Source organism: Acyrthosiphon pisum, chromosome X (assembly GCF_005508785.2).
Source record: "Acyrthosiphon pisum isolate AL4f chromosome X, pea_aphid_22Mar2018_4r6ur, whole genome shotgun sequence".
NCBI classification, from domain to species: domain Eukaryota; kingdom Metazoa; phylum Arthropoda; class Insecta; order Hemiptera; family Aphididae; genus Acyrthosiphon; species Acyrthosiphon pisum.
In genome coordinates, this window is record NC_042493.1 from 42,420,214 (window position 1) to 42,447,214 (window position 27,001).

Consider the following 27,001-nt stretch of genomic DNA (forward strand, 5'->3'; position numbering starts at 1 on the left):
ATTTTGTCATTTTTTGAACTTTAAATGCTTAAAAAAAAAAACTGTGACTAACGATTTTAAATATTTTTCATTTGCCTTTGAAACAATATACTAGGAGCCTTCTATTAAATTTTCAAGCTTTTTTATCCAACAAATAAAATTTTATTGATATTTTTAGAAAAAAAACTAAAAAAAAATGGAAAATAAAAATGTCCGTAAAGAGCTCAAAATACATCAAAATATTTTGAAAATGTTATGGTGTATAGAAGATGCTAAGATAAACATTCAGTCAAAATTTCATGTATCTACGGTAATTTTTTTTAAAGTTACACCAAAAACCAAATTCAATTTTGTGAAAAATCGATTTTGCGTAAAAATTCCCGTTTTTCCTTAATTTTTCTTTTGTTTTTCCCGGCGCTTTTGTAAACCACTGGGAAATTTAAATTTTGACCTCCTCAATGCACCAACGATATTCACTTTCTGATCGAACAAGATACTGAAGTTGAAAATCGTAGCATTATTTCGACTACTTATCGTGTACACACACAAAAAAAATAAAAAAAATAAAAAAACACACATCATTGTAAAATCAATACATTCATCGTTCCACTCAGAATCTAAAAATTAAAAAATTGGAAACTGCAGATAATGTCCGTAAACAACTCAAAATATTTTGAAAATTTTATCAAGTATACGAAATGGTATAAAAAACATTCAGTGAAAATTCCATGGATCTTTGTCATTTGTTTTAGAGTTAAACCAAAAACCAAAATCAATTTTGTCAAAAACCCATTTTGCGTAAAAATACCCATTTTTTAAATTTTCATTATGTTTTTTCCCGGTGCTTTTGGAAACTACTAGGAATGTTAAATGTTGACCTCCTGAATTCACCAACGAAATTCACTTTCCCATTGAACAAGGTATTGCAGAAGTTGAAAATCACAGACATAAAAAATGAAAAAAAAAAACACATAATTGTAAATAATGTAAAATCAATACATTCATCGCTCCGTTCAGAATATTCATAATACAATTAAAATCTTTATAATTTCATATTTATATTATAAATCATTATTAGCATAAAATTAAAAATAATAATTATTATTATTGATACCCCCATCTAATAAATTAGTTATATTTTTGTCGAACACTTCCCAAGTAAAATACTTTTTACCCTTATATTTAACAATATAAAATGTATCCTTAAAAACCCATTTTTTTCACCACCATTCACCTTTTTTAGATTTAAAAATGTTAATTTCTAAAAATTAACACCAGGATAAAAAAAAAATTAATTTGAAATACATGTTACCATAATGGTGACTTTCGACAGAGTGACAGACATACATTTTGTTCAATCAGATAAATAGATAATAACATATAAATAATATGAAAATATCTACATAGAGAATTTCTAATAGGTAGGTACCTAATAAAGTTATTTTGCTCTATATTATATACATTTATCCCCACAAGTTAAACTTAATTACAACATACCTAATAAATGCATTTCAACCCATATAAAGATTTGTAGGAACTATATTTCATGTCAATATTTTTAAAAATTATATTATATATAGGTACCTATACAAAGTGATCTTTTTATCTTGAACTTATTACTTAGAAAAATTTTAATTTTTTATGAAATATTATTTTCACATTTATACATTTTTTATCGATATATTTTTTAAGTTTTCTTAAATATTATTTAATTTTGTTCTTTTTATCTTAGGTATTTTTTACCGAATTCCAAATTTATAAATTTTAACAATAGGTATTTATCTGCAAGTTTGTAAAGTATTGAAGTGAAGATATTAAAATTTAAAACACTATTGTATTTTACTTAAAATGAAAAGTATTTTTATATTCATACTTATCTATATTTTAAATTCAAATAATTTTATTTAAATTGTGTACCTAGCTATAATCGATTGATTTTGTTTGAATTATCAATATTATATATATTCTACTAGGAAATAAAATCATTGAAATCTTTTCTTAAAAAATATATAAAATATAAAATTTGACATAATAATAACCGTCCTTCTGAAATAAATATTATTGTGGATATTACTGTTCTATAGATTCTATAGTATAGAAGCCTATAATATTGTGACTTGAATTTAAATTATGTAATTATCGACTACCTATCGCATACGGGTTTTGTGTAGGTACGTTATTACTTATTACGCTTGTGTAACGATATATATACTATATATATATAATGCATATATTGTTTATGTTTATCGTTTATGGATGAAATATAAAAACAAATTAATGTAAGTAATAAGTATAATATTATATACGATATTATTATACACTGCTTTCGTGAATTCTGACTTCTGACTATAGTGGCTTCTAATAGTATTAGTGACTGCACTGGTTCACTGAGAATTAAAAAATTCAGTATAATATTTATATTTTATATAATTACCTAGGTAGTATTTAGTATTTATCATTTATGTATTAGTATATTACGTACCTAAGTGTCATCATATATTTTTCTATATTGTAAATTATAATTTATATATCAAATTGTTCGTTCCTTTCACAGCTTTGTCACTCTGATAATTTGAAATAAGGGGCGATATTTAGGCAATATACAATTTTGTCACCGCTGCCCATAGCATTTGTTAGTCGTAATAAAATGGTTATTACTTATTAGTGTGTGTGGTTAGGTTAGGTCGTTTAGCATATTTCCTTTGTTCAAATTCTTTAGTAAATCCTTTTCTATGTTAAGTATTGACAAATTAAAAATAAGATAATACTATCCTATCCCTAGTAAAGTATTTTCAAAAAAATTTATTTTATTTTTTAATTGGACGGTATATTTAGATTAACTTTAACATTTTCAGAAAATTCTGTTAATGGATCCCACAAACATTGAAATGATTGTTCGTTTCGTTTGTTCTCTAATGTTTTATTAACACTTTTTATGATTTCCAAAGTTTTACCAAATGCTATAGACTTACTTTGGAGGGTTTTGCTTGAAATGTTTATAAACTTACTTAAATACTTCATGAAAAATGAAAAGGTTAACAACAAAATGGCCTTTTAAGGTTATTTGAGATTCCACCAGCCTCAACACAGTTAAACTCATTATTTTCTTCAACATCAGTATCTAAACCTTTTAAAATAGAACCACAATATTGTTTTACTACTAAATCACAATTTTCAAAACGACATGCCCTCACTTATCTAAATAATTTCTATTGGTTTAATGCCTACATAATTGTTTTTGTGCAACACAATGGAGAACAATTGTTTCTTTATGAAATTTTCTTTGGACACAGATATACCCTGTACCAAATAAGAGCGCACCAAATTTACGTAACAAAACCGGTTTTGCCCGTGGCCGCCCGGTGCGCTCTTATTTGGTACGGAGAATAGTAAGTTGTTGTTCTTCAAATGACCTGACCTGGCTGCAGGCTGCGTCACACATTATAGTAGAGCTTACGATATTTTCGGTATACACCGGTACACCGGTATTTTGAAATTATTTTCTTAAACTGTAGTTAGTAAATTACCATCTAAACGGTATACCGTGAAATAACGTCTAAACGGTATACCGTAAAAAAAACTTTAAAGTTCAAATTTTTACAACATTGGATATTCACTCGATATCTCATGTAGGCATGTAGCAAAGCGAATAACCGTAGACACTATTTAGATATGTTAATAATATGTTTATTTTATCAATTCTTATACTTGATAAAGTTTTCAAAATATTTGGCCTTGTTTTGAGCTGCAGTTTAAGGTCAATTTAAAATTTAAATTTTTAAGTTTTTTTTGTTTTTTATTTTTTGAGTCAAAAACCATCACAATTTAATACAAAGCTTCTGATGTATTGCTTAAATAGAAGTTGAAAAAAATTAAAAATACGTACGCACAATTGTTTTTATAAGCATTTTAAGTTCGATTTTTGAGTACATTTATCAAATTTAAAATCAAAAAAGTGGGTAAGTGCATGTCGCTCTGCTGTACAGTAGGTTATAAGTGGGTCACTATAATGAATGGTGTTAAATTTAAATTCAAATTATATAATATCATTCTATAAGAAAACGATTCTGAGTGAAAACGGTTAGTTAGCCTATGATATTACTAAGTATATTTATTTATTTATTTGATGATATTATTGTAATAAAGTAATTTATATATTTACCTATTTACGTGAAACCTTGTTTTAAATTTTCAATTCTAAGTTACATAGGTTGAACATTTTATAAATTTTTAACTAAAAAATAATTATTACATTTTAAATTTGATAAATGTTGTCAAATTTCGAACTTAAAATGCTTATAAAAAAAAATTGTGCCAATGTATTTTTAATATTTTTCAAATATCATTGTAAGAATATAATATTATGCTTTGTTGACGTTTTTATTGACGTTCATAGAAAAAAAAGTGGGTAAGTGGTACCTCGTAACTCGCAAGTGGGTCACTGTATAATGGATAGTATTAAATTTGAAATCAATGATATAATATTATTGTATGCGAAAAACGATTCTGAGCGGTGACGGTTTATTAGTATGGAACACTGAATATTTTATATTGTTTTTACATATTATTAATACAGTAGCCAGTAAGTTGAATTAATATCTATTATAAAATTACAACAAAATAGGTAACTAAAATCGTTATTCTTGGTTATTTAATACCTATGTAATTTCCTCCAAATTTTAACATAAAATAACCATAAAAACTTTGTTTTTGTATTTTTAAGATTTTTTGGTTATTGAACCTACTTACGCGGAACCTTATTTTAAATTTTCAATCCTTAGATAGAAAAGCGTGAAAATGAACCGTGAATACAACTATACAAGGCTTCTGATATATTGTTACAATAGCATTTGAAAAATATTAAAAATACACAGACACAATTTTTTATTATAAGCATTCTAGTTCAAATTTTGACAAATTTTATCAAATTTAATAATTATTTTGTAGTTAAAAATTTATAAAATGTTCAATTTTTATAGCTAAGGATTGAAAATTTAAAACAAGGCTCCACGTAAATAGGTTATGTATAGATTACTTTATACACAATAATATCATTAAATATACTTAGTAATATCATATGAGGTAATATCTATATAGGCTGACTGACTGGCTGTCTTCACTCAGAATCGTTTTTCTTATACAATGATATTACATCATTGAATTCAACTTTATTATAATCCATTACAGTGACCCACATGTAACCATAGATCTGTAAACTAGTAACTTACTGCACAGCAGAGCGAAACTCACTTGCCCACCTCTTTTACTAGGTATTTAATTTGATAGTTTGTAGATTATATTAATATTACACTGGTTTATTTGAAAGTGTTATTACATATTATAATAACCTATATAAATAAACTTATGAAGTCTTAAGAATTCATCTATCAACATATCAGTTGTGTTTGGATCGTTAACAGGATACATTCTGCTCATCACGCACTTTAAATTAACTTTGTGTTATCGTAAAAAAAATCAAAAACCAAAATTGTTTTGTTGGAATTATTAAAAATTAAAAACTAAGTAACAACTGTTTTGAATCTAAAAATATGTTCTGGTATCATATTGAGTAGGTACTTTTAATTTGGTACTTACTTTTAAAATAAATAATGAAATACATTTTATTTTTGTAGATATCTAGATAAAAATTTTATGATTACTATAAATTATATTTATAATAATTAAATCAATAGGCCAATATTTTTTAACAAATGTGTATAAGTAATTATAGGTATTTAAATTATTTTTAAAATTATAATAAGACTGTGTAAATTGTATATATGTTTAAAACATGTGGAAAAGCCTATCTATACTAATTACTAATATCATAAAGCTGAAGATTTTGTTTTGTTGAACGCGATAATCTCAGGAACTATACTGGTTTGAATTGAAAAATTGTTTTTAAATATAATTGGAAAATTTCGCAAAAAGACTAATTTTCCAAATGGCCTACTACATATATACAGTGGCATAGACATGATTTCTGAAAGAGGGGGGGATCAAAAAATAAAAACAACATAGCTAAATGAGAGAGGGAGTCAGGGAGATAGGAAAATCCCCCATCCTCTCAAAACTTTTTACCTTGGTAGTAATAAGATATTTAACAATAAGGAACAATGAATATAATTTGTATTGATTCAATATTCACATCAAAATATCAAATAGGTACAATATGGAAGATTATTCACTTCAAAGCCAATGAGGGTGGGGGATCTGACCCCCACGTCAGTTCCTTGCCACTGGATATATAATACATAGATTATGATCATAATTATTTAAATAAATAAGACAATATTATTGCAATACCGTTCCCCACTATATGTTTGTGTGCTGTACTTTTTTTATTAATATATAAAATAACATGCTCCTAGCTTAGATTAATATTTCATATATATGTGTATACAGATTAATTAACGTTGACTATTTTAGCATGATATTATAAATAATTTATAGTTAATAGTGGTGGTATTCAACTAATTGTTTCAAAACCCTAAAAGTATAAATAAGTTATATTATAATTAATAATGATACAAAAAAATACTGTGTATTTAATTATTCACAGTATTTTTTTGTTTTCGATAAGTTGTTAACTACATATAATATGGTACATACTAATAAATACTTTCTCAAATAAATATATATTCTGGTGTTCATGTACAAATTATTAGGTGGGAACATAGATTAGGCTGGGTTCTAAACAAAACTGAACTATAAAATACAATTGTGCTTTAAAGCCTACCTATGTGGTAGCCGGTTAGTAATTGTTTTTATTATATTCTAATATGGTTATGAATATTATACCATGTCTTTGTTTTGATAACGATATTGTCGTTTACGCAATATCAAAAGAAGACTTACTAACAGGCAACAGCTTTAAATGCAATGAATAACACATTGAAATAATATAGGCTAAAAACAATTGCAACTAACACTAAAACCTTAGTTTGCTACAACAATACCAACAATAAATATAACATTAGAAGATAAAGTAATTACTCAAGTAGACCATTTCATATACTCACTAATATACAATATGACAGCCATAAGATCTATAACCAGAGGTATTCAATTTTTTTCCCTCCACGGCTCCTTTATGTTTTATAATATTTTTACAGCTCCCAAACTATTATGTAAAAATTGAAACAACACGGATACAATATGTCAATATGGGTAATAAATAATATCAGTAACTTTAGTACTTGAAATAATAAAACTTCAAATGGTCACAATTAGTGGAAACATTTTATTTTCTAGGTCATTTCATAATTTAAAAAATAAGTTTTAAGACTGTATGCTTTTTAATATTTAATTTTAAAATTACAAAGGTATACATTTTATCTTATCATGATTTTTTTTTTGTGCATATTGATATTAATTGATGAAATGCAAATTAAATGCAAATAATCAAAATATTTTCAGTATTTTCAATTCAATAAGCCCCTATAGTAATTATAAATACAACAAAATTAATATTAACATTACAAAAATAAAATTCACATATACCAGTCATTAGTATTAATTAATGTTTATCCGTAAAAACATAAAGTATGCAACAATAATATTGGAATGTTACATTGATACTTAAATAATAAATATAGAGCACATTAAAGGATGAGTTTCTTTCATTAAACAACCTATTTAACAAATTTAGTAAAATGCTAATAATATTAATTATTGACAATTTAATAAAATAAGAAATATTTTATTATAAAAAAATATAAGGTAGGATAAACACATTATTTATAGTTAATATATATTACTAAATATAACATAATTATTTTTATTCTCGTAGTAAATCTATTTCTTTGATTGTTTCTGGAAGAGTTCAAAACATTCATCTCCTTCAAGATCCAAATTGTCCATTGTATCAGTTTTTTTAATTTTATCACCATCAAACTCTAATGTAAATGAGTCTATATCAAATCCTAAAATTTCTGATAGTTTGATATACAAAATCAGCATTTTGTCAGTTTTTTTAATTTCTATAAAAATTGGTTTTTTTACGTCTTTTTGCTTAATACAAAATTTGACTAAATCATCTTGTGGTTTTTTAACTTCTGGAACAACATTGGATGTATCGTAAGGGCTCCTATAAAATTCTATTTCACCATCTAAAAATTAAAATAATAGAGCAATCATTATTCAACTTGTTAAATAAAAATAAAGACTTAAACAATATTACCTACTATTATTTAAGTTTTAAAAGCTGAGCTGAGCATTAATACTTAGAGAATATTACAGAGCAGTGGTTTTCAAACATTTTAGGACGGTGTTCCCAAAATGTTATCCCCGAAAATGTATAGCCACCCAAATGGTTTATTTACAAGATTAAAAATTAGTTCTAAAAACAAAATTTGAGTAGGTTCTATTATTATAACTTATTACTTTATTAATTTATAAATTATAATGAATATAATATTGGTAGGTATATAATGAATACATTTCCTAGAATCTATATAATTCAAAAACTTCTCGCAACCCAAAATTTGAGAAATGTTGTTATAGAGCTTAAGATACTAGTGAAATAAACTAAAAAAACCTTTTCTTGATTTTTTAGGTCTAAATCAATTTAACTAAATGCCAACTATGATTAGTAAAAATATTATTGGCTTAATAAATGGAAAAAAAGTTTATTTTGTAACGTATGAAAAAATGAAGGGGCCGATATTACCATATTAAGAGGATATCAGCGCACTATTTGTTTTCTCTCTCTGGCAACATAGACAAAACGCATTAACGTAGAATCATTTTTTTCTGTTTTTGAGTAATCTTAGAGTAAAATTACCCATTACAAAAAAGATAGAGAATATTTTTGAGGGAATGACGTATCAGTTTTATATTTTATTTTTATTTGTCTTAGTATTCGACTTTCAAAACAAACAAAAAAATTTTGTTAATATGAATTATATTTACTTATAATAAAGCTATGATGTAAAAAATGAGCCCGAAAGAGCCTAAAGATTGGGCCTTAGTATATAATTCTGCACAGCAATCAGGGGGGCAACTGTGTCAAAATAGAGCCCTTCAGCCCACCACTGCTAATTTTAACAATAGTTTTTGTGAAGTAATGTTTTCATGATATTAAAAATACAAACCAAATAATAAAAGTTAGATTTTACATTTTACTAAATTATCCAAACACAAAAGAATGATTTGATTCAATATGACTAAATATTTTAAAACCAAAAAAATTTTTTTGTCAGTTCAAAAAAAAAAAAAATAGAAATTTGTTTATTGTTATAATATTTACAGTTTGTATGGTACCAAACTGGTCAATAATATTATTACTTTGAATATAAATCGATAAGAAAATTAATTTGTTATTATCCTGCTAAAGTTAAAATAAGCTAGACGTGAATCATAATTCCTAAGTAATTTTACATTTTGTAATTCCATACATTTTTGATACATTTTTAAATAATTTAGTGACAACACTATTAAATTTTGTTAGGATTAATATAGGATTTGATAATATGTTTTATATCATGGTTTATCAAGGTAATGATCGATAAGCATAAAATATAGATTTTATCTTAATCGAATGAAATTTTTGACAAGATTTTAAATGTTATACTTGGTTTAACCTCATTTTATGAACATAATATTATTATTAAATAAAAGTTAACATTATCCAAATGTTGACATCAGCAGTCACATTTAAATAGCTTAAAATTATAATATTACCAATGAAATCTACTATCTTATAGTTGATTGAATTTGGTGTGTCTGTTGGTGAAAGAGTCTTTTTGTGTAGATCCAAACGAACATGTGAAGGATCTATATTTTCTAATTTTGCAAAATGTTCGTAAATACTTGAAATTGGCTGAAACTAATTTTTATAAATTATATAAGCAAATGTATAAATAATAACCAGTTATCAAAAAAATATCCAACCATTCTAAGAGGAAAACGATATGTACGCATTTGTCGCCAATAGACTTTAACATTCATAACACGATTTGCTGCAGCTAAGGCATCTTCTACTTCAGCTTCTTCAATTTGTTTTTTTTTCCAATTCTAAAAAATGTAGATATATATTATATAATGTTTAATAATACATTTATATAAAAAAATATTTTAAACTATGAATACATAACTTACATCCATAATATTGCCAGCATCCTCCATCATTTTTTCATGAGTTGTTTTTTCCTTAGATGCTTTTGGCAATGACATATCATAACCATCATCAAAATCTCCTATGCATATTACTGGTCCAACCACATTAGTAGATTCTTCAGTTGCACAATTTCTTCTTTTGAAGTAACCCATACAAAAATAATTAAATAGTATATTATTTTCATTATTAAATTATACATAATTTCAAATTAAGTTAAAAATGTACCCTTTTGTCTGGTGATGACTTTGAGTATTACAACCATGGTCATTAGTACTTGCTGTAGAATTGACAGTAGTATTTACAACTGAACTGTAAAATAATAATAAATATTATAGTGTAAAATACAATATTTTAAAAGTATTTATCATTATTTTATTTTTCAGGTAATTTAAATAAAGTATAAACTTACTTAGTTAATGCTTCACACTGTTTAGAAGAACTTTGTGTTACATTTACAGAAGTTTCAGTCTGCGAACTATTAAAATTAATTCTTATTATGTACAGTTCATAATATATAAAACAAAATGTAACATTACTTTATGGTATTAATGACGATTGGTTGTTGTTTATCATCGGCAACTTTTTTTTTCCTTTCCATTTGAAGCTCTAAAAATAATACATAAAATCAATAAAAATTTAGAATATGATATTTTAGATTAACTAAAATATGATTTATAGTAAGCAATAAACACAAACAAATCCCAACCAATGTTTATATTGAAGATAATGCCAAAAAAAAATGAGTTGATTTTTAGGTTTGGACGAATGCGGGTAAACATTAAGCTTAAAATATAAATAAACACTTAATTAAGTAAAATAATAAAAATAAACCTGTTGCAAATAATGTATTAAAATATACTCTGTCTAGCGAGAGAACTCAATGATTCTGCGTATCTCCACGCAGCACCCGCGAGCCCGGGTTCCATTATAGTGTTACGTGAGGATGCGCAGAAGAACGTAATTTTGTCGGGCTACAGCATGTTCTTTTGCTGGATAGGGTATAGGTAATAACTTTTCACAAAAATTCATATTAGTAGTCAATGGAAACTACAAACTAGTCATCCTATAAAGCTTGAAAAAAATTATTATCATATATTTAAAATTTTTATTCACATATTTTAAGGTTTTCACAACTGTTTAGTCTTTTACTAAGTTATATCTTATGTATAAGATAGTGGATCTAGCTTGATTTTCAAAAAAAATATGTAATAGACATTAACATTTGCAAGTTGTCAGGTGCCAATGAGTTGGGAAACGATAAGTTAGAACTGATAACATGATTTTACTATATCAAAAACATTTATCAAAAAAATTATAATACAATAATGAACATAGTATTTTGAAAAGGTGGGCATTAATGAAAATAACTAACTATGGCAAGTCAAGTTAACTCAATTAAATTGCCTTCAGTTAAAAGTTAAAATTAAGAAAAAAAATTTAACTAGATAAGTTTAAAGTTATGTAGAAAATAAAATTAACTTAACTTGGTTAAAAAAAAGTTAATTTTTTATCAAGTAACAATATTATTAGGTCATAAACGGCTCTAGAGTTTTGATATACACAAACATTTACCAAGACGTTTAACACTGTAAAAAATGAGATTATTATAATATATAATTAGAATATTAATGACCAAAATCGAAAAAGAGTCAATCAAAATGAATCAGTATTGTCCAGTTGGTTCAACATGACACAAAAATAAAATTGACTTAACTGCACGACAATGGTATTTAACTATAAAAAGTTAAGTTACAACAATATAATGTTAAACTGAATTAGTTAATAAGTAAAAACAAAAATATTATAAAAATAAAATACTTTAACTTTTTAACAAGTTAATTCCCACCATTGGCTTTTAATTAGAACCAAAGAACAACAGATATTTTATTTTATATGGGTAATAAGGGATTTATACACAATACAGAGGTTTTTAAATAAATAAATGAAAGGTCTCAGTCTTAATTCCAGTTTATGCATTTTAGTACCTAGGATAAACTATACCAATTCTTAATAATTTGGTACCAAACATCGAAGTGTAAAAGTTGAATGTAATTTGTTAGACCCTAATTTAGAAAAAAATGTTCAAGGATAAATAATAGAGTTAAGCCTGAATTCAAGTGAGCTAGATTTAATACAATACTTAATAACAAATAGTGCTGGACACAGTGCAATAATTACTTTCATTTAAGAAAGAAGAGCGAAGTGGATGCCGAACCTGCATATTTTATTGCCGTTACACAAACACACAATATAACAAGTTTGCGTTCATCAGTAGTCAGTACTAATCTTATATTGTTAGCTTTAATATTAAAGTGAATTGACCCATGGCTAAACTTATGTAGGTTAGGGTCTATCTAGAGCATAGACATAACGTAGACTTTTATTTATATTTAAATTTTTAAGCAAGTTATGAGGATTTTAAAATTGTAATATTTAACATAGTCTATACTCGCCTTAAAATCAAAGCCCTAAGTAATATTGTCACCTTAAATTTTGATAAACAAAATTGATTCTACATAATGCAAATTTGCAATGTTGTAGGTTTATAAAACAAAAAAAAAACTTGCAAGTTTATCGTGCCTGGCACTAGCTGGTATTGAATATTCAATAATGTATTAATTATTAAACCTATACTTTATTCCAAATAATACTGGAAAAAAAATCCCGACAGAAACGCGTCACGGTTTGCGCATATGCAGTCTCATTGGCTGCAGTCGGCGCGGCCGACTACTGCAGCCAATCACACCGGTTCTACCGTGGAGAGGTAGAACCAGTGTAAGAAGCTGCGCAGTTTTCTGTATAGTGTGCTTGAGTTCAGACTCTGCGTCTTCTTAGGAAGGTCTTCTGGGGAAGCAGATTAACAAAACGCGCTCTAATGAAAACAATTTGAACCTTCCGATTCGGTATGTATAGATGTAGTTTTATGTTGGTTATTTTACTTTTTATAATAAATTAATTTTGTTATCGAAACTTTATACGCTTTTATAGCTGACTGTATACGTTGGTAAGTACAATTTCTACTAATATTATCAAACAAATTCAAATACACTTCTCTTAAAGCAGAATGTATGCGAAATGTTGGGAAAATACATACAATCTACAGACTCCACGTAGGGGGGAACCCGCCTAACCATCAGTACGATAAGCGTCGACAGCGCTCCCAGTGTTAATCTGTCTTCCCAATACAATCTCGTGTACAACACAAATGTCTACAGGTACATAAATATTTAGTAATAGGCACTCACTTTTATATTGCGCGACAAAATCGTAAGGGTTTTCATCTTCATCGGATAGATCCATTGTGTGTTTGAAAAGCTGCAATCATTAATAGATAGTTATTATATTTTGTAAATTATTAAGCTCGTCGGTATCCGGTGAGTAAACGGTATTCCGCATACATCAAATGTTCATTAAGAGGATGCTAAACTCGCATGTGTTGTCTCCGTCTTACAAATGTAAGTAATAGCAATAACGGTTTTGCGCAAGTAACAACTACTCAGACTGTAGTTAAGCAAACAAATGTTCATACATTAAAGAGGAGAACATTGACTATGCAATGTTTTTTTTTTATTTTTCGATATCACAAGTACGTAAATAGTTCTGGAACTTTTCTAATTTACGGGACATATTTTTTTTTGAGTATTTGTTAGGGGGGACCTAGTCATTTTTTGGGTGAAAAAATGTTGGTGAAATCAGAATTTGGCGCACGAAGTTAGTTTCGAAGTTATAGCTAACCGAAGTTTTAACTTTATGTAATAACCCTTAAATACTTATAATGCTTAAAAATGCTCTTATGTAGAACTATTATGCAGTGGTAGTATCGCTTGCTTATGGTCTCAACAGTCGGCGTTCGATACTGTTCATACACGTGTTAATGTTTTGTACTTTTTTTCAAAAATATCGTCCTATTTGCTGTGTAGACCAGCTCGGTTGAACTTAGGTTTTTAAAAATATTGTTTTTAAAGTATACGTTTTTGAAAGCGTGGCTACTCACTCACTACGCTCGCTCGGACATTAAAATCGAAAATATCCCCCTATTTGCTGTGTAAGCCACCTCAGGTGAACTTAGGTTTTCAAAAATATTGTTTTTAAAGTACGTTTTTTGTCAGCGTACCATTGATACAATGTAAATAGTGAAAAAACTGCTTAACCGGACCCGGGTCGAACTCTGGTCACTTTCCATGGCACAGTCATCATGTCACCACTGGGCCACGACGGCTAGCTTGGCGACGTGACATTTATAAATTATTAAACGTATTATATACTAACTTAAATGACATAACTTTGAAACTATGTCCAAGCCCGAAATTCTGACTTCACCATCGTTTTCAGCATACTTAATAATTAACTACATAGGTTTTAGAAAAAAAAAATACAAAAAAAAGTCGTCCCGTAAAGTAGAAATATACCAGAGTTCATATTGTTTGAAATTTCATTATAATTGAGGGCTAAAGTGCACTTTACCAAACCCCTCACGATTTTCAAATTTTTTTTTTCAAAAGACTTGTTTTTTTATGCTTAAAACGATGGTTTCAGTCAAGTAGTGTTGCGCGCATGCGAATAAACGTAAAATCGTAAACTTTGGTAGGCTATAACTTTTAAAATAATAGTTTCCGGAAAAAAATGTACACCATCGTTTTAAGCATAAAAAACCAAGTTTTTTGAAAAAAAAATTTGAAAATCGTGAGGTGGTTGGTAAAGTGCATTTGTTCCTAATTGAGTTTTACAAATTTGAATAACTTTTTTTTTTAGTTATCGATAAAATAAAAACAATGTTGCACAGAAAATGCCCTCCTCTTTACAATTTAAAAATTTGGTTGCTTAATGCTTAGCTTGGACCATAGACAAGTATACCTCTTGGACTATTTGTCCTGGAATAGCCCGAGTGGCTCTTACCCGTGCAAAACAGTTTTTTCTGTTTTACAAATTTTGTAAGACAACGCATGCGGGTGTAGCGTCCTCTTAAAAATAAAATACAATAAAAAAATGTCTACTAACCTCGTACGGCTGCTTACTGACAATCGATATGTAATTCTACCACACAGACGATCTTACTATGAAAACCGGTGTATGATTTTTGAATTTAATGTAGGTATTTTAACCGTACAAATTAATAACCCATGGCACTCGGCATTTGCGGTTCGCACCAATCAACGTTAGCGCAAAGCGAATACAAAATACAGATTACAATTCATGAAATAACATTTTTTGTCAGGTATATCGTATATCTACAAGCTCCGAATGAACTAAGCGACTAGCAAGTTGTGACCTGAAACTATGAAATACTGATAACTTTGAAAGGCGTACGGCCGAGATGCAGCTGCCCAACTATAGATTGAAATATTGAGTTGATCGGTTGGAGGTTGATCCGACAACCGATTTCGTACAAAAAGATTATAAACATTTTGTCGCGGTAGGAGTTGTCAACCGACGAGTAAACTGAGCGTCCCAGAACGTACAAAGGAACAAAAAAGTAAAAACGCTTCTATAGGTATTTCCGTTGTTATTGTACTTGTACAAAAAAATGTAAATTGTTGCAAATGTTTACTCTTTACAGGTTTACGTTTAAACGATATTCAAAATACAGTCAATTTATACAATAAATAAAAATACAGTCAATTTATACAACGTATAAAAATACAGTCAATTTACATAACGAATAAAAATACAATCGATTGTAATACAGCATATTTTATTCAACAAATTCTACGTAGACGGATAAATCGAAACGGCTAGGGTAGAACGGTTAGGGCCTGTTGTACCATCTCTGATTAAAGTTAACCGGAGTTTAATCGGCCGAATTTGCCCGGTTAAATATCTGTTATCACTTATCAGCTGATTAAGCTTAATCATAGTTTAACTGTAGACTGTACAACTGGGCGCCCTGATGCTTTGTGCCGACCGGCATTCGTCGGCGGGATTGGTAAAGTGTCGATGAGTCGTCTGCGTTTGTCGAACAGCAAAGGTGGTTTACAAAAACCATTGACGCGCGCGTGTCAATCATATCTCTGATCTCTTCGTACGTTTTGGTTTTAGCCGTTAATAGAGAATTAGTCTCCGATATGCAACTACGCAAGACGTACAACTCCTCACCACCAGTGGCACTTGCGACCCCTGAAAATATCATAGGGTCGCAAGAGTAGGTATCTTTTTGCGACTCCAAAAAATCACGATTTCAGTTTTCGAAAAATTGAAATATTAATGTAATAATAAATTAACTAATTTATATTTTGAGGCACTGGAATTATTATAATATTATATAATTTCCACATTTATTTATAGTTTTGCTAACCATTTTCTATTATTATACCAATATGGATATTTATATTTTATTGTGATCAGCGGACTCGAGTCTCAATGTCAGCAGATAGTGAAAACGTGTTTCATAGCTTAAAATTATTATTTGTTTATTTTAAACATGCATTTATTTTTGGCACTTGTATTTATTTCTTATTCGCGAACGATTCAAAATTAAAAGTGTTTTGACAGTTTGCTAAAATAGATAAATTTATTGTAAAAATATCGAAAAGTCGAAAATAAGTGTCTATTTTTTCTTTAAATTCGTATGATTGTTTAGTACACATATTTAGTATCATAGGCGTGCGCAGGGGGTATGCAGGGTATGCAGCTGCATACCCTGAAGCTCTTTGAGCGGCAAAAATCGTTTTTAGAAAAAAAATTTTTGTGCGCAAGAAAAATAATTACTAATTATAGTGCGGCCCAGGAGTGTACATATTATTATGTTTAAACTCGAAACTATTTGTGTATTGTGTATATATTTTATCAGAATTTTACATTCTTAAAATAACTTTCAGGGGGTGCCTGTGGTAATCCAGTGCTTAATTTGGGGGGGGAGGAAAAAGTACAAAATTGGCTAAACACTGTAAACAATGGGAAACTAAGGCGATTGGGGGGAGAATGTCCCTTTTGCTCCCCCCCCTCCTCCTGGATCCACCACTGCTTCAGCATACCCTGAACACGCCTATGTTTAGTATGCATTAAGTTTAAAAAAGCCCTTCAAATATATTACTGATTTATATTACCTACATTAAAACAATTGATATTTGATCTGTCAGTTGATTGTAATATTATATTATTGAGCAAATTAAATTTATTTTGGTATATATTTTTTGTATTATTTTGGTACTAATTGTTGTACCTGCTTATTAGAAACATACTTATACGAATGCTGAGAAAAATGTTATCTAAAGAAAACCTCCATTCCCCAGGAAAAAGATTAAAAATGGTACCTAAATATAGTGGATAATTTATTAATTTCATATCATATATTATTTAGTATTCATATACAATTTATTGAAATTATATTTATATTAATTTAATATCATTTAATATTTCAGGATATTTTGTTAAATACTTCTACCTTAATTCAAAGTGAAAATTCTGTAACTAGTTACCTACGTTAAATAAATAATAGCTAATGTTTTGGTTAATTCGTGTAATATAAAAGTGATAAATATGTGTTTAAATTATAATTTATAAGTTATTTTCCTCGCTAAATAATCATCGATTTTTTTTACAGGTGATTTATGCAGTGTTGTAGCCTATAACGAAATAAATAATGGACAAATCTGAGGCCCTTAAATCAATTTTAACTATCGAGGTCTGGACCCCTCTTGATCCGGGCTTGGGTGCGAACCCTGTAATAACTAACAAAAGTAATAATACACTAGTGACTAGTAATAATTATAATTTAACAAATTACATTAAATAAAATATAACTATTTGAAGGTATAAGGTGATTTAATGAAGCGATAGTCGATAACGAAATGAAACAAGTAAATAACAATAAATAATAGGTATTTATTGAAGTCGTGAAATAGCATTAATGAAATGCGTCATGTACACGAAATGAAGTGGGGAACTGGTCAGCACGACAACGCAAGATTCGGCCGCCGCGATTCCAGATTTCTTATAATTTCTCATTAAAAATTTTGCACGTTTTCTTAAATAACTTTATTTCTAACCTCACGATTTCAATAATTTTCGCAAAAGAATCATCTGCACAATTTTTCTGATTCTTTCCATTTTATTAGGTATTTATTAATTCAGTAGATAATTAGTTAGGTTTGGTTAAAAAAAACATCAACATTTACACTCCTGCTTCGAGATAATATACACTGCCGTGCCGCTGCTATATTTTTTTTTACTTAGCTCCATGGATATTAAATTATTATTATTTATTTGTATTTTAGACATTTTTACTATTGCATAGGTATTTTCAACTGAAGTCTGAAGGGTTAACATTTTTTTTTGTAAATATAATATATTATATTATAGGTATATTATTTAATAGGAAAGTGGCTTATATAATATGTAGGGCTGGGATTTTGATGCAAAGGCATCTTTTTTTCTGATGTTTTGAAACGTTGATCCGTAAGTACAAAATGTGTTTTGGGTGATAGGTACTGATTATTTTAAAGTATTTTTTATTTTGCATTTTTTTACATTTTTTGACAAAATTAACCTTAAATGCATTATTTAGGATATTTTTCGATGTTTTTAGTGCATTTTCTTGGTGTTTGGAGCTTTTTTCACAATTTCTTCATAAGATGAACGAAAATTGTTGCGATTCACAAGAAACTTTCGGCAAACTGCTAACGGTTACAAATTACCGTTATGTTATACCTATTATTAATTATTATTTTTATTACACAATACATATTACATATTTACATACATACATAGCCACATAGGTATAAGTTATCGTCGATAACAATTTTATCATATATAGCTAGGCATATCATTATACAGTGCAATAGCGATTTTGTACAGGTTAGTATTAATAACAACTAGCAAAAACAAGTTAAAATATTAAATTTTTTTTTTAAATTATTATTTTTAAATTAATGATAAGAAAACAATAAATAAAAAAAAATACATTACTGTAGTATAATTTAAATTTTTTTTTCTAATTTCTAAGCTATATTAGGTAAATATAATTTAAATGCATTTTTTGAGTTTTTTAATTCATTTTTGCATTTTTTTAAGGGCATTTTTTGAAATTTTTTAGGGCATTAAAATCCCAGCCCTAATAATATGTTATACCATTGATTATAGTATTATACATAGTATAAATATATACATATATATATTAAATATAATAAATAAATTATTATTATTTATTATTATTATTTTAATTATATATAATAAATATATTTGTGTATATTACTATGTATAATCAATGGTTATACTAATATAATTTCTAAAGACCGTGCTCGTAACAGTTAAAAATTTGAACAGTACAGTAATCACGGTTGTGGATATACAATCGTGGTAGTACCGGTTGATCGATTATCAGTTAATTTAAAGGATGTCAACAAAAGTTAGTGATAAGAATCCATGTCGAAGTTGCTGGCATACCTATTCATTTCTATCAACGACCATGGTCAATAGCTTATATCATTCAACAATCATCGAACTCAAACACTCGAGTCATTGCCGGCGGTTAACACCTTCGACGCGCTTGCCGTTTCAACGCTCCGTGTTTGGTATTGATCTGTTTCTTTACTTCATTCGCCGTCCGTACGCTCGTTTGGTTCTTTCGATTGCCGGACATTCGGTATAACTTACTTCCCAGCTCTCACCCACTTTACGGACGTTGACGACTCCCGAGAGCAGCTGTACGCACAACGAGAACGTCCGCCGACGGCCATGGCTTTCAATTTCCCGGCGTGCACCTACATCGTGGCCATGATAACCGACGCTTTTCTGTTGTTTTTCTCTGTGTTTCACGTGAGTACCTATAATACCTACAACTCTAGGCCATGGCCTCTACTCTAGATACCGCCGAACTGCCAGGTCTGGATGATAATTCGATTGAACGTTGGTCACTATGGGCGACGTGCGTAGATATGCCGTATGTGAAAATTACTTAAGCATATTGAATCGCATTGTGTACAATATAGTTTTGAGTAAGACACTGTGAACGGTTCGTGATATTTGTCTAATTATATTATTACGTCAGGTAATGTTTGCTCTATTCACTCGTATAGTCGTATTATGGAGTTGAGAACTCAATTTTTTTTAAAACGTGTATTATCTGACAGGGTAAGTAATCAGTCACACTATAATATATAGGCCTAGTTATGCGACAAAAAATGAAAAGAAAAATAGCTACCCTGTATAAAATATGGTATTTATTTAAATTTCAAAGTTTTAAATGTTGTATTAAAGTAATATGTTACTACGGACATGAAGCATAGTTAACGAATTATTATGCTTTGCTTAGACCTTAGATTATGCCCGTTATGTATTTATGTCTATGCATCAGTTCTGTCCTTACAATTTTTTTCTTATTTAGTGGTTATTAAATCATTGTTTAAAGCTGAATCTAATATATACCTTGGTTTGACAATTAGTATATTGATCGTAATTTGTTATATTATTTATCATATTATTATACATACATAATAAGATATATTTATGTTAGGATTAGGTATGTGGTAAAAAAATTAAATTATTTTACAAAACTACTGCATAATAAGGTTAAATATTATATTATTATAATGAAAACTATTATGATTTTTTGATGTGTTTAATAAAGAACTTTAATATTATACATAATTACGTGTTTTCACCAAACTTATATCATTTATTAATATTTCTTGTCAGCTTTTTTTAATTGTTGTTTAGAATAATACACTCAACACATAGTAAGATGTGAAGGAGAGGGTTAAGTTAGGTACCTAGGGCCAATCAAATTGTTAAGCCCGGTATGTAATTGTTCACTAATTCTGGGAAGGATGTCACCATAGATATATACAACAACTAGATAGCTGTCTTTATACTAACTTGTGACCAATGTTGAAATCGGCCTCCATTTATAAAGCAGGCTATGTTTACATTTATTTTACATTGATTTATATACATATATACATAATATATACTGTGATAATATTATTTTGTAAAAGACGGCTATCTAGTTGTTGTATATATCTATGGGTGTCACCACACACACATACTTATATATTACTTATATACCTATATAATCTGGATTATGAAAATTTTACCTATATATAATTTTAAATTTTTCCTCTTAGGTATTAGTCATAATAATTAAGACTTATAGGTGTATTATAGATGTTTAGTATTTACTAACTAGAATAATAGGTATATTATTATGTAGTATGTAGGTACTATGTAGGTCCATACATAAGATTATCTATTTTTATAAGTTTTTTACCGATATTACCTGGTTAATTAAGTAGTTTACCATGTTATTCTCATATCATATTATGTATACGTATCAAATTAATCATAGCAAATAGATACAATAGTTGATTAATATTATTAATACTTTATTTTTTTTTCTCTTTTAACTGAAATTATTTTGGCTGTAGGTGATTGCGTTTGATGAACTGAAAAATGACAGCAAGAATCCTATAGATCAATGCAACAGCTTAAATCCAGTATGTATAAATATTAAATATGAGAAAAGTTTATATTATTTATGTTGTAATCGACTGGTATTAGGTGTTATAATAATTTACATAATTTTCATATTAAATGGTACCTCTTAACTGTTATATATTATAAAAATAGTGGGTAACTGTTAGTTTTATAATTCATATTTTGTTAATAATTTATTTTTTTAAAGTACTTTATATTATATCATACAACTAATATTAGGTAAAATTTTGATTCCAATAATTATTATTGATGTTTAAATTATTTAAAAAAAAAATAAATAACAGTGAAACTAATACCTATTAATTAAGACAAGCAATTAAACATTTGGCTATATAATTGTGATTCTTTGAATTATTTCCTAAACAAATCTATAAAAAATCACTTCATTAGGATAAAATGAAAATATTTAACTGTTTTAAAATGGGTATTATAAAATGCACCTTTTCTAGTCAAAATTAAAAATATACACTATGTAGGATGTCTGAAGTTAAATTTTCCATTTAAAATCAAATTTGTGTTCATCCATTACAATTATGTGTAAATAATACATATTCCAAAATTGTAACATGTGAAACAAAAATTTGATATGTCGTATGTTTGTAAAACTGAGACAATTCGGAGTGGCGTCTAGGGCTTGTAATAATGAACATAATATCTTATAAGTAGAATACGGATTTAAATGTTGTTAAAAAAGAAAAATACCTTAAAAAAATAAAATTTTAACGCACTTACAATATACATTTTTTTTAAATGATCTTCAAAATTAATTTTAACATTGAAAAAATTTGTTTTGTTATTATAATTAATAATTATGATAAATATTTTTATTATTATTAATTATTCGTAAGATCTTATTATTCGTCTTCTCCTATCTTCATTTTAACCGAAAAATTATTTCTAAAAAATTAATTATAAAAACCGTTCTAATTTATTATAGGTGACGTCATGGTCATATTTATCTGATCGGTAAAAACATAACAAATATAAAAATAGAAGTGTGGCACACCAAATAAATAATATTTTATTTTATTCTTTTAGAATGAATTTAAATTAAATTTTTATCTATTCTTATATAAAAATGTAAAAAAAAAATAACATACATTTTTTAATTCCTAGATGTATAAAATTAACTTTATGCTTGAAAAGCAATATTTTCGGACATTTAGGAAAAATGCAATTTGCATTCAAACCTGTTCCCTACTTATAAGTAATTTTGTATTTCATATAAGTACAGTAGTTTTTTAATTCTTATTATAGTGAATGTCGCTATCTTGAACTATAATGAAATCCTCTTAAAATTACCATTAGACTTAATAATATTTTACTCTCAATAACTCTATATAAAACTAATCGTTTTTCATTATCTTGAAGAAATAATCACACGATTAGTTGATAATATTGTTAATAATGAATCATTTTCTATAAACCTTCGAAAGATTAGAATGTCGTATTAAGCTCAGAGAAGTGTAACACCACAGGGCACAGACTATATTAAATATTTAAATTGCTTCAAAAAAAGTTGGTAAAGACAGACGGTGATATGATAACTCAAATATTCCTGATGATAAATAGAATTTTGTTGCCGCTCATACTAGTATTTTAAGTTTTCAAATCATATATTTTAAGCATTCAAATTATTTACTATTTTTTTCAATTATTTTTAAATTTTTAATTAACCTTTTCACTGCTCCAGGCGTACTATTATGTCCCAAAACATTTACACTATTCACTGTTCCAGACAAATAATTAAAATCTTAAAAAAAAATACAATAAATATTTTATTTTACGTACCATATACCGGTTGCAGTGGATAAATAGTGTAGCTGTGAAAGGGTTTACACAATGTCTCAAATTTTTAATATTTCAACATTTTTCTGTCCCCTTGATTTGACATAATGAGATTTTACTGTACATTGAAACTTAATTTATAATTTATTATTATTATCATTATTTTTTTTTTTTCGTAATATGGGCTGGTATAAATTTATCTATTCATATTGCGTAGTCTCATTGATAAAATTGTACCAATAAAGGAATAATAATTGTGTAATTTTTATTTCAGTTAGTGATTCCAGAATATATTTTACATTTCTTCTCCAATTTGCTGTTTTTGTTTGGAGGCCAGTGGTTATCCATTGCTATAAATGTTCCATTAATGGCTTATCATATTTCAAAGTAAGAGTGCATATATTTTGGTAATAAATTGTTAAATGATATATTTATAAATCTTCCATTCTATTATTTTAGGTATCGAAATAGACCAGCTATGTCTGGCTTTGGTCTCTATGATCCAACAAGTATTATGAATGCCGATAAACTAAATAAATATCAACGTGAAGGTTGGATAAAATTGGCATTTTATTTGTTCTCATTTTTTTACTACTTATATGGGTAAGTTACTTATTTTAACAAAACACCATTTAATCATATATTTACATGTATTTTATTACAATTTTTTAGAATGATAAGAGCATTAATCACAGTTTAAATCTAAGATGCTCGGAAGTCTGAACATTCATCTTGTACAACTATAATAGATTAAAAGTTAAATATAACTATGGGCAGGTGGAACAATAATCACCAGATTGAATAGCCCCAACATTTTTAATTATTTCAGTAAGAATAATCTTCAACTTTTTATATGTTTACAAAAGAAATAATTATACCAATATTATGCATGGATAATATAATAAATATGCACTATTTATTAAATTGGTTATCAATTAAAAAAATTTTGTATCTCAACATTTTTTTCTATAAAATTTTTTAACTAATGAATTCGTAAATCTTTTCAATGTGTTAAATATATATTTTTTTTTAAATTTTGGGTAAAAAAGTGAAGTTGATAGTTAAAAATTATATTAAAATTACAAAATAGTTTCTAATGTTTTGTACTCAAACTTGTATTTTTAAACTTTACAACCCAATTAAATTAAATTTACTCAAAATTGAAAAATTGTATTTGCAGGTAAATATGTATGTTTCTGGCAATCTGGAATATTGGAACTGTGCATAAAATAATTAACAATTAAGTTAACTGTGTTAAAAAAATTATAAATGATACTTTTATTTAATAGATTACTAAAATTGTAAAATATAAATAATAATTGTAAGTACAACCTTACCAAGTTTTAATTAACTTATTATATCATCATACTTTAGTTAACTAAAAGTTATGATAAAATTTAGATTCTATTTTTAAAAATAATAAATTAAAAAGTGATTTTTTAAAACAAAATATGTTTGATAGATATTTATAAAGACATTCTTACACTTAATAGGGGAGTTTCGTATAAGGTGTCAAAGCATAAACTCGTGACTGCAAGAAATCAAATGAACAGCTATTATTATGGATTTTGGTCAGCTGATTTAAATAGGTTATTAATTTCATAATATCAATACTACAAAGTGATTATGATAATATTATTTGTTTGTTTTTGTATTTCTGGAGGTACATAAATGTATATATATTTATATATACAGAATTAGAAATGTGCAAATTGTTAAACCTCAGGATTATTTTTTCATCGTTTACATTGAATGATCATTACATTCAAATTTGACACTTCTATAATAATACTCAATGAAACTCGACTCCTACTTTTAAAAAGAACAGTTATCTATTACTTTCCCCGTTTTTATTAATAATTGTTTTGTATTTAATAAATTATAATTTCAAAAATAAATGTATTTATAAAAAACAAATTCTCATACAAATCACTTTTTAATTCTAGTTATTAAAAATGTAAACTGTAAACTCACTAAAACTGAGTAATAGTAAAACAGAATAACGTAAGTCACCACTTAGTACTTATACCATATTTTGATTAATACATGTGTATATAATAATAACGTATTACCTATTAATTAAGACTAGATTGTTGGTTCATTATTTAATAAAAGTATTCCATAATTTTCAAAAATTAATTTGTTGGAAATATTTCTAAAATTAATTAAAAAAACTGCTTTTTATTTTAAAATTAAGAGTTCATGATTTTTGGTATAATAATGGGATGTTTCATATCATTAGACAATTTTGAACATTTGACATGACTGAGCTACTCTTAATATCCCCTTAGCATGTTCAAACATGCTAGTTGATTATTGGTCCTTACATTCTGTTGTAGACTCGATGATAAATTCTGTTCCTTGCACTATATCCACTACTACATTGCTTGACGCCTTTCACTAATAGCACAGCTTCCGATGGTCTGAATGACCTTAGGTCTACAGCTTCTGCGAAACTAAATAATATAAAGCACAATTCTTAATAAATGTTCTAGATTAGAATGATGCCTCAGCAGCTGTAAACTTGGTGAAGTGCTGGATGTGGCATTCTGCATTGCACTGTTCTTTCTTCGAGGTTAAATGTAGTATTATCATAATTTTCAGTTACTGGCCACTCAGTACTCAACAGTAGTAGTAAGCTATCTGTTCCACTCTAATTTATTAGTTGTAAGATCTTGGCAATTTGAACCTTTGCTGGGTTGTCTGCAGATGCCAGATGGAACATATTTTCACTGTTCATTCACTCTAAGCACAATTGCTTTATTAATTTAGCAACAATCAACCACAAGAATCAATGTTTCTTGCAATTTCGTATATTAGCTTTCTTTTTATTTGATGAGAAATAACTTTCATTATTTTTAATGTGGAATTCTGCAATTTTTTTGAACAAACAAATTTTCTTTAAGTATATAGGGTAAATGTTAAAAGGCTTTGTGGTGGTTGCTTGCCCATTTGCATAGCTCGAAACCTCTTCGATTTAATAATGATATACGTTTGAATTTTATATGATACTTCTCTTAGATCATCACCTCCAGTCATGACTTTGTCAACATAAAAATCATTGAATAAAATCTGAGTTCCTATTGGTGGCTGTCTTGTTCATCCAATGCTAATTTTTTTAAATATTTAAAGCATGGTGAGGTCGCAAGGGTCCATGTAGCCCCCCCCCCCCCATTTACCGTATTTTATACTTTTTTTTATCAAACCTTGGATTCCATCAGAAACTTTAAATTTCCAGTAGTTGTTCAGGGAAATAAAAATAGTAAATTTCAAAGAGATTGGTTGTACGAAATTCCCTGGCTCAGCTATAGTGCTAAAGACTGTGGGGCATATTGTTGTATATGTGTTTTGTTTAGTAGAGATGTTGGCTGAGTAGGTGATAAAAAACTTGTGGTTCTTACATTACAACCTTTATCAAAATATAAAAATGCTGTTACTGATTTTAAAAACATTAAAACTTGAATTTCCATGCATTATCTATAATAAAGTTGGAACATTTTTGTGCAACTTATGAAGGGAGAGATATAAGTGTAGATATTCAGCTAGATTCAAATTTAAAAAAACAAATAGGAAAAAAATCCTGCCAATGGTAAAAACGATTTTGTTTTGTGGAAAACAAAATATAGCACTACGTGGACATAGATATAAAACAGGAAATATTTTGCACCAAAATTCAGATTTCAG

The 27,001-nt window shown here is 27.5% G+C and overlaps 2 protein-coding genes across 5 annotated transcripts in view; one reads left to right on the forward strand and one right to left on the reverse strand.

The window, feature by feature from the left end:
• The window catches only part of LOC100164233 (protein cornichon homolog), a 33,146-nt gene extending 8,543 nt beyond the window's left edge, over window positions 1–24,603 (forward strand). The window contains exons 1-6 of one of the 3 annotated variants that reach the window (XR_511208.2): window positions 19,463–19,852; window positions 21,460–21,528; window positions 23,592–23,704; window positions 23,777–23,920; window positions 23,990–24,145; window positions 24,498–24,603. Coding sequence is in view for 2 of the 3 variants with exons in the window: in XM_003248190.3 (XP_003248238.1) it covers window positions 19,772–19,852; window positions 21,460–21,528; window positions 23,592–23,704; window positions 23,777–23,920; window positions 23,990–24,017 (435 nt within the window). In the remaining variant the exon portion in view is untranslated. 3 annotated transcript variants of the gene reach the window in all.
• Window positions 7,736–15,611, reverse strand: LOC100568486 (uncharacterized protein CG4449). Of its 2 annotated transcripts, none has more exons than XM_008190313.3 (9): window positions 15,098–15,611; window positions 13,345–13,414; window positions 10,636–10,705; window positions 10,509–10,574; window positions 10,325–10,408; window positions 10,081–10,231; window positions 9,874–9,996; window positions 9,664–9,808; window positions 7,736–8,090 (listed from the first exon to the last, which is right to left on the reverse strand). In XM_008190313.3, exons 2-9 carry the CDS (start codon window positions 13,397–13,399, stop codon window positions 7,777–7,779), a joined length of 1,008 nt encoding a protein of 335 aa, XP_008188535.1. In that variant the 5' UTR covers window positions 13,400–13,414; window positions 15,098–15,611; the 3' UTR covers window positions 7,736–7,776. The 2 variants fall into 2 exon arrangements, with proteins under 2 accessions (XP_008188535.1, XP_003248237.1); XM_003248189.4 differs by having other exon boundaries at window positions 10,081–10,234; window positions 15,098–15,595.
• Window positions 24,604–27,001: the final 2,398 nt, after the last annotated feature.

Excerpts from the sequence above, each read along its gene's own strand:
- LOC100568486 (XM_003248189.4), bottom strand. The coding sequence starts at position 13,399 with ATGGATCTATCCGATGAAGATGAAAACCCTTACGATTTTGTCGCGCAA. Across the intron at positions 10,235-10,324 it reads AGTCATCACCAGACAAAAGG|AAGAAATTGTGCAACTGAAG; the intron begins GTACATTTTTAA and ends TTACTTCAAAAG. Across the intron at positions 8,091-9,663 it reads TAAGATAGTAGATTTCATTG|ATGGTGAAATAGAATTTTAT; the intron begins GTAATATTATAA and ends TTTAATTTTTAG.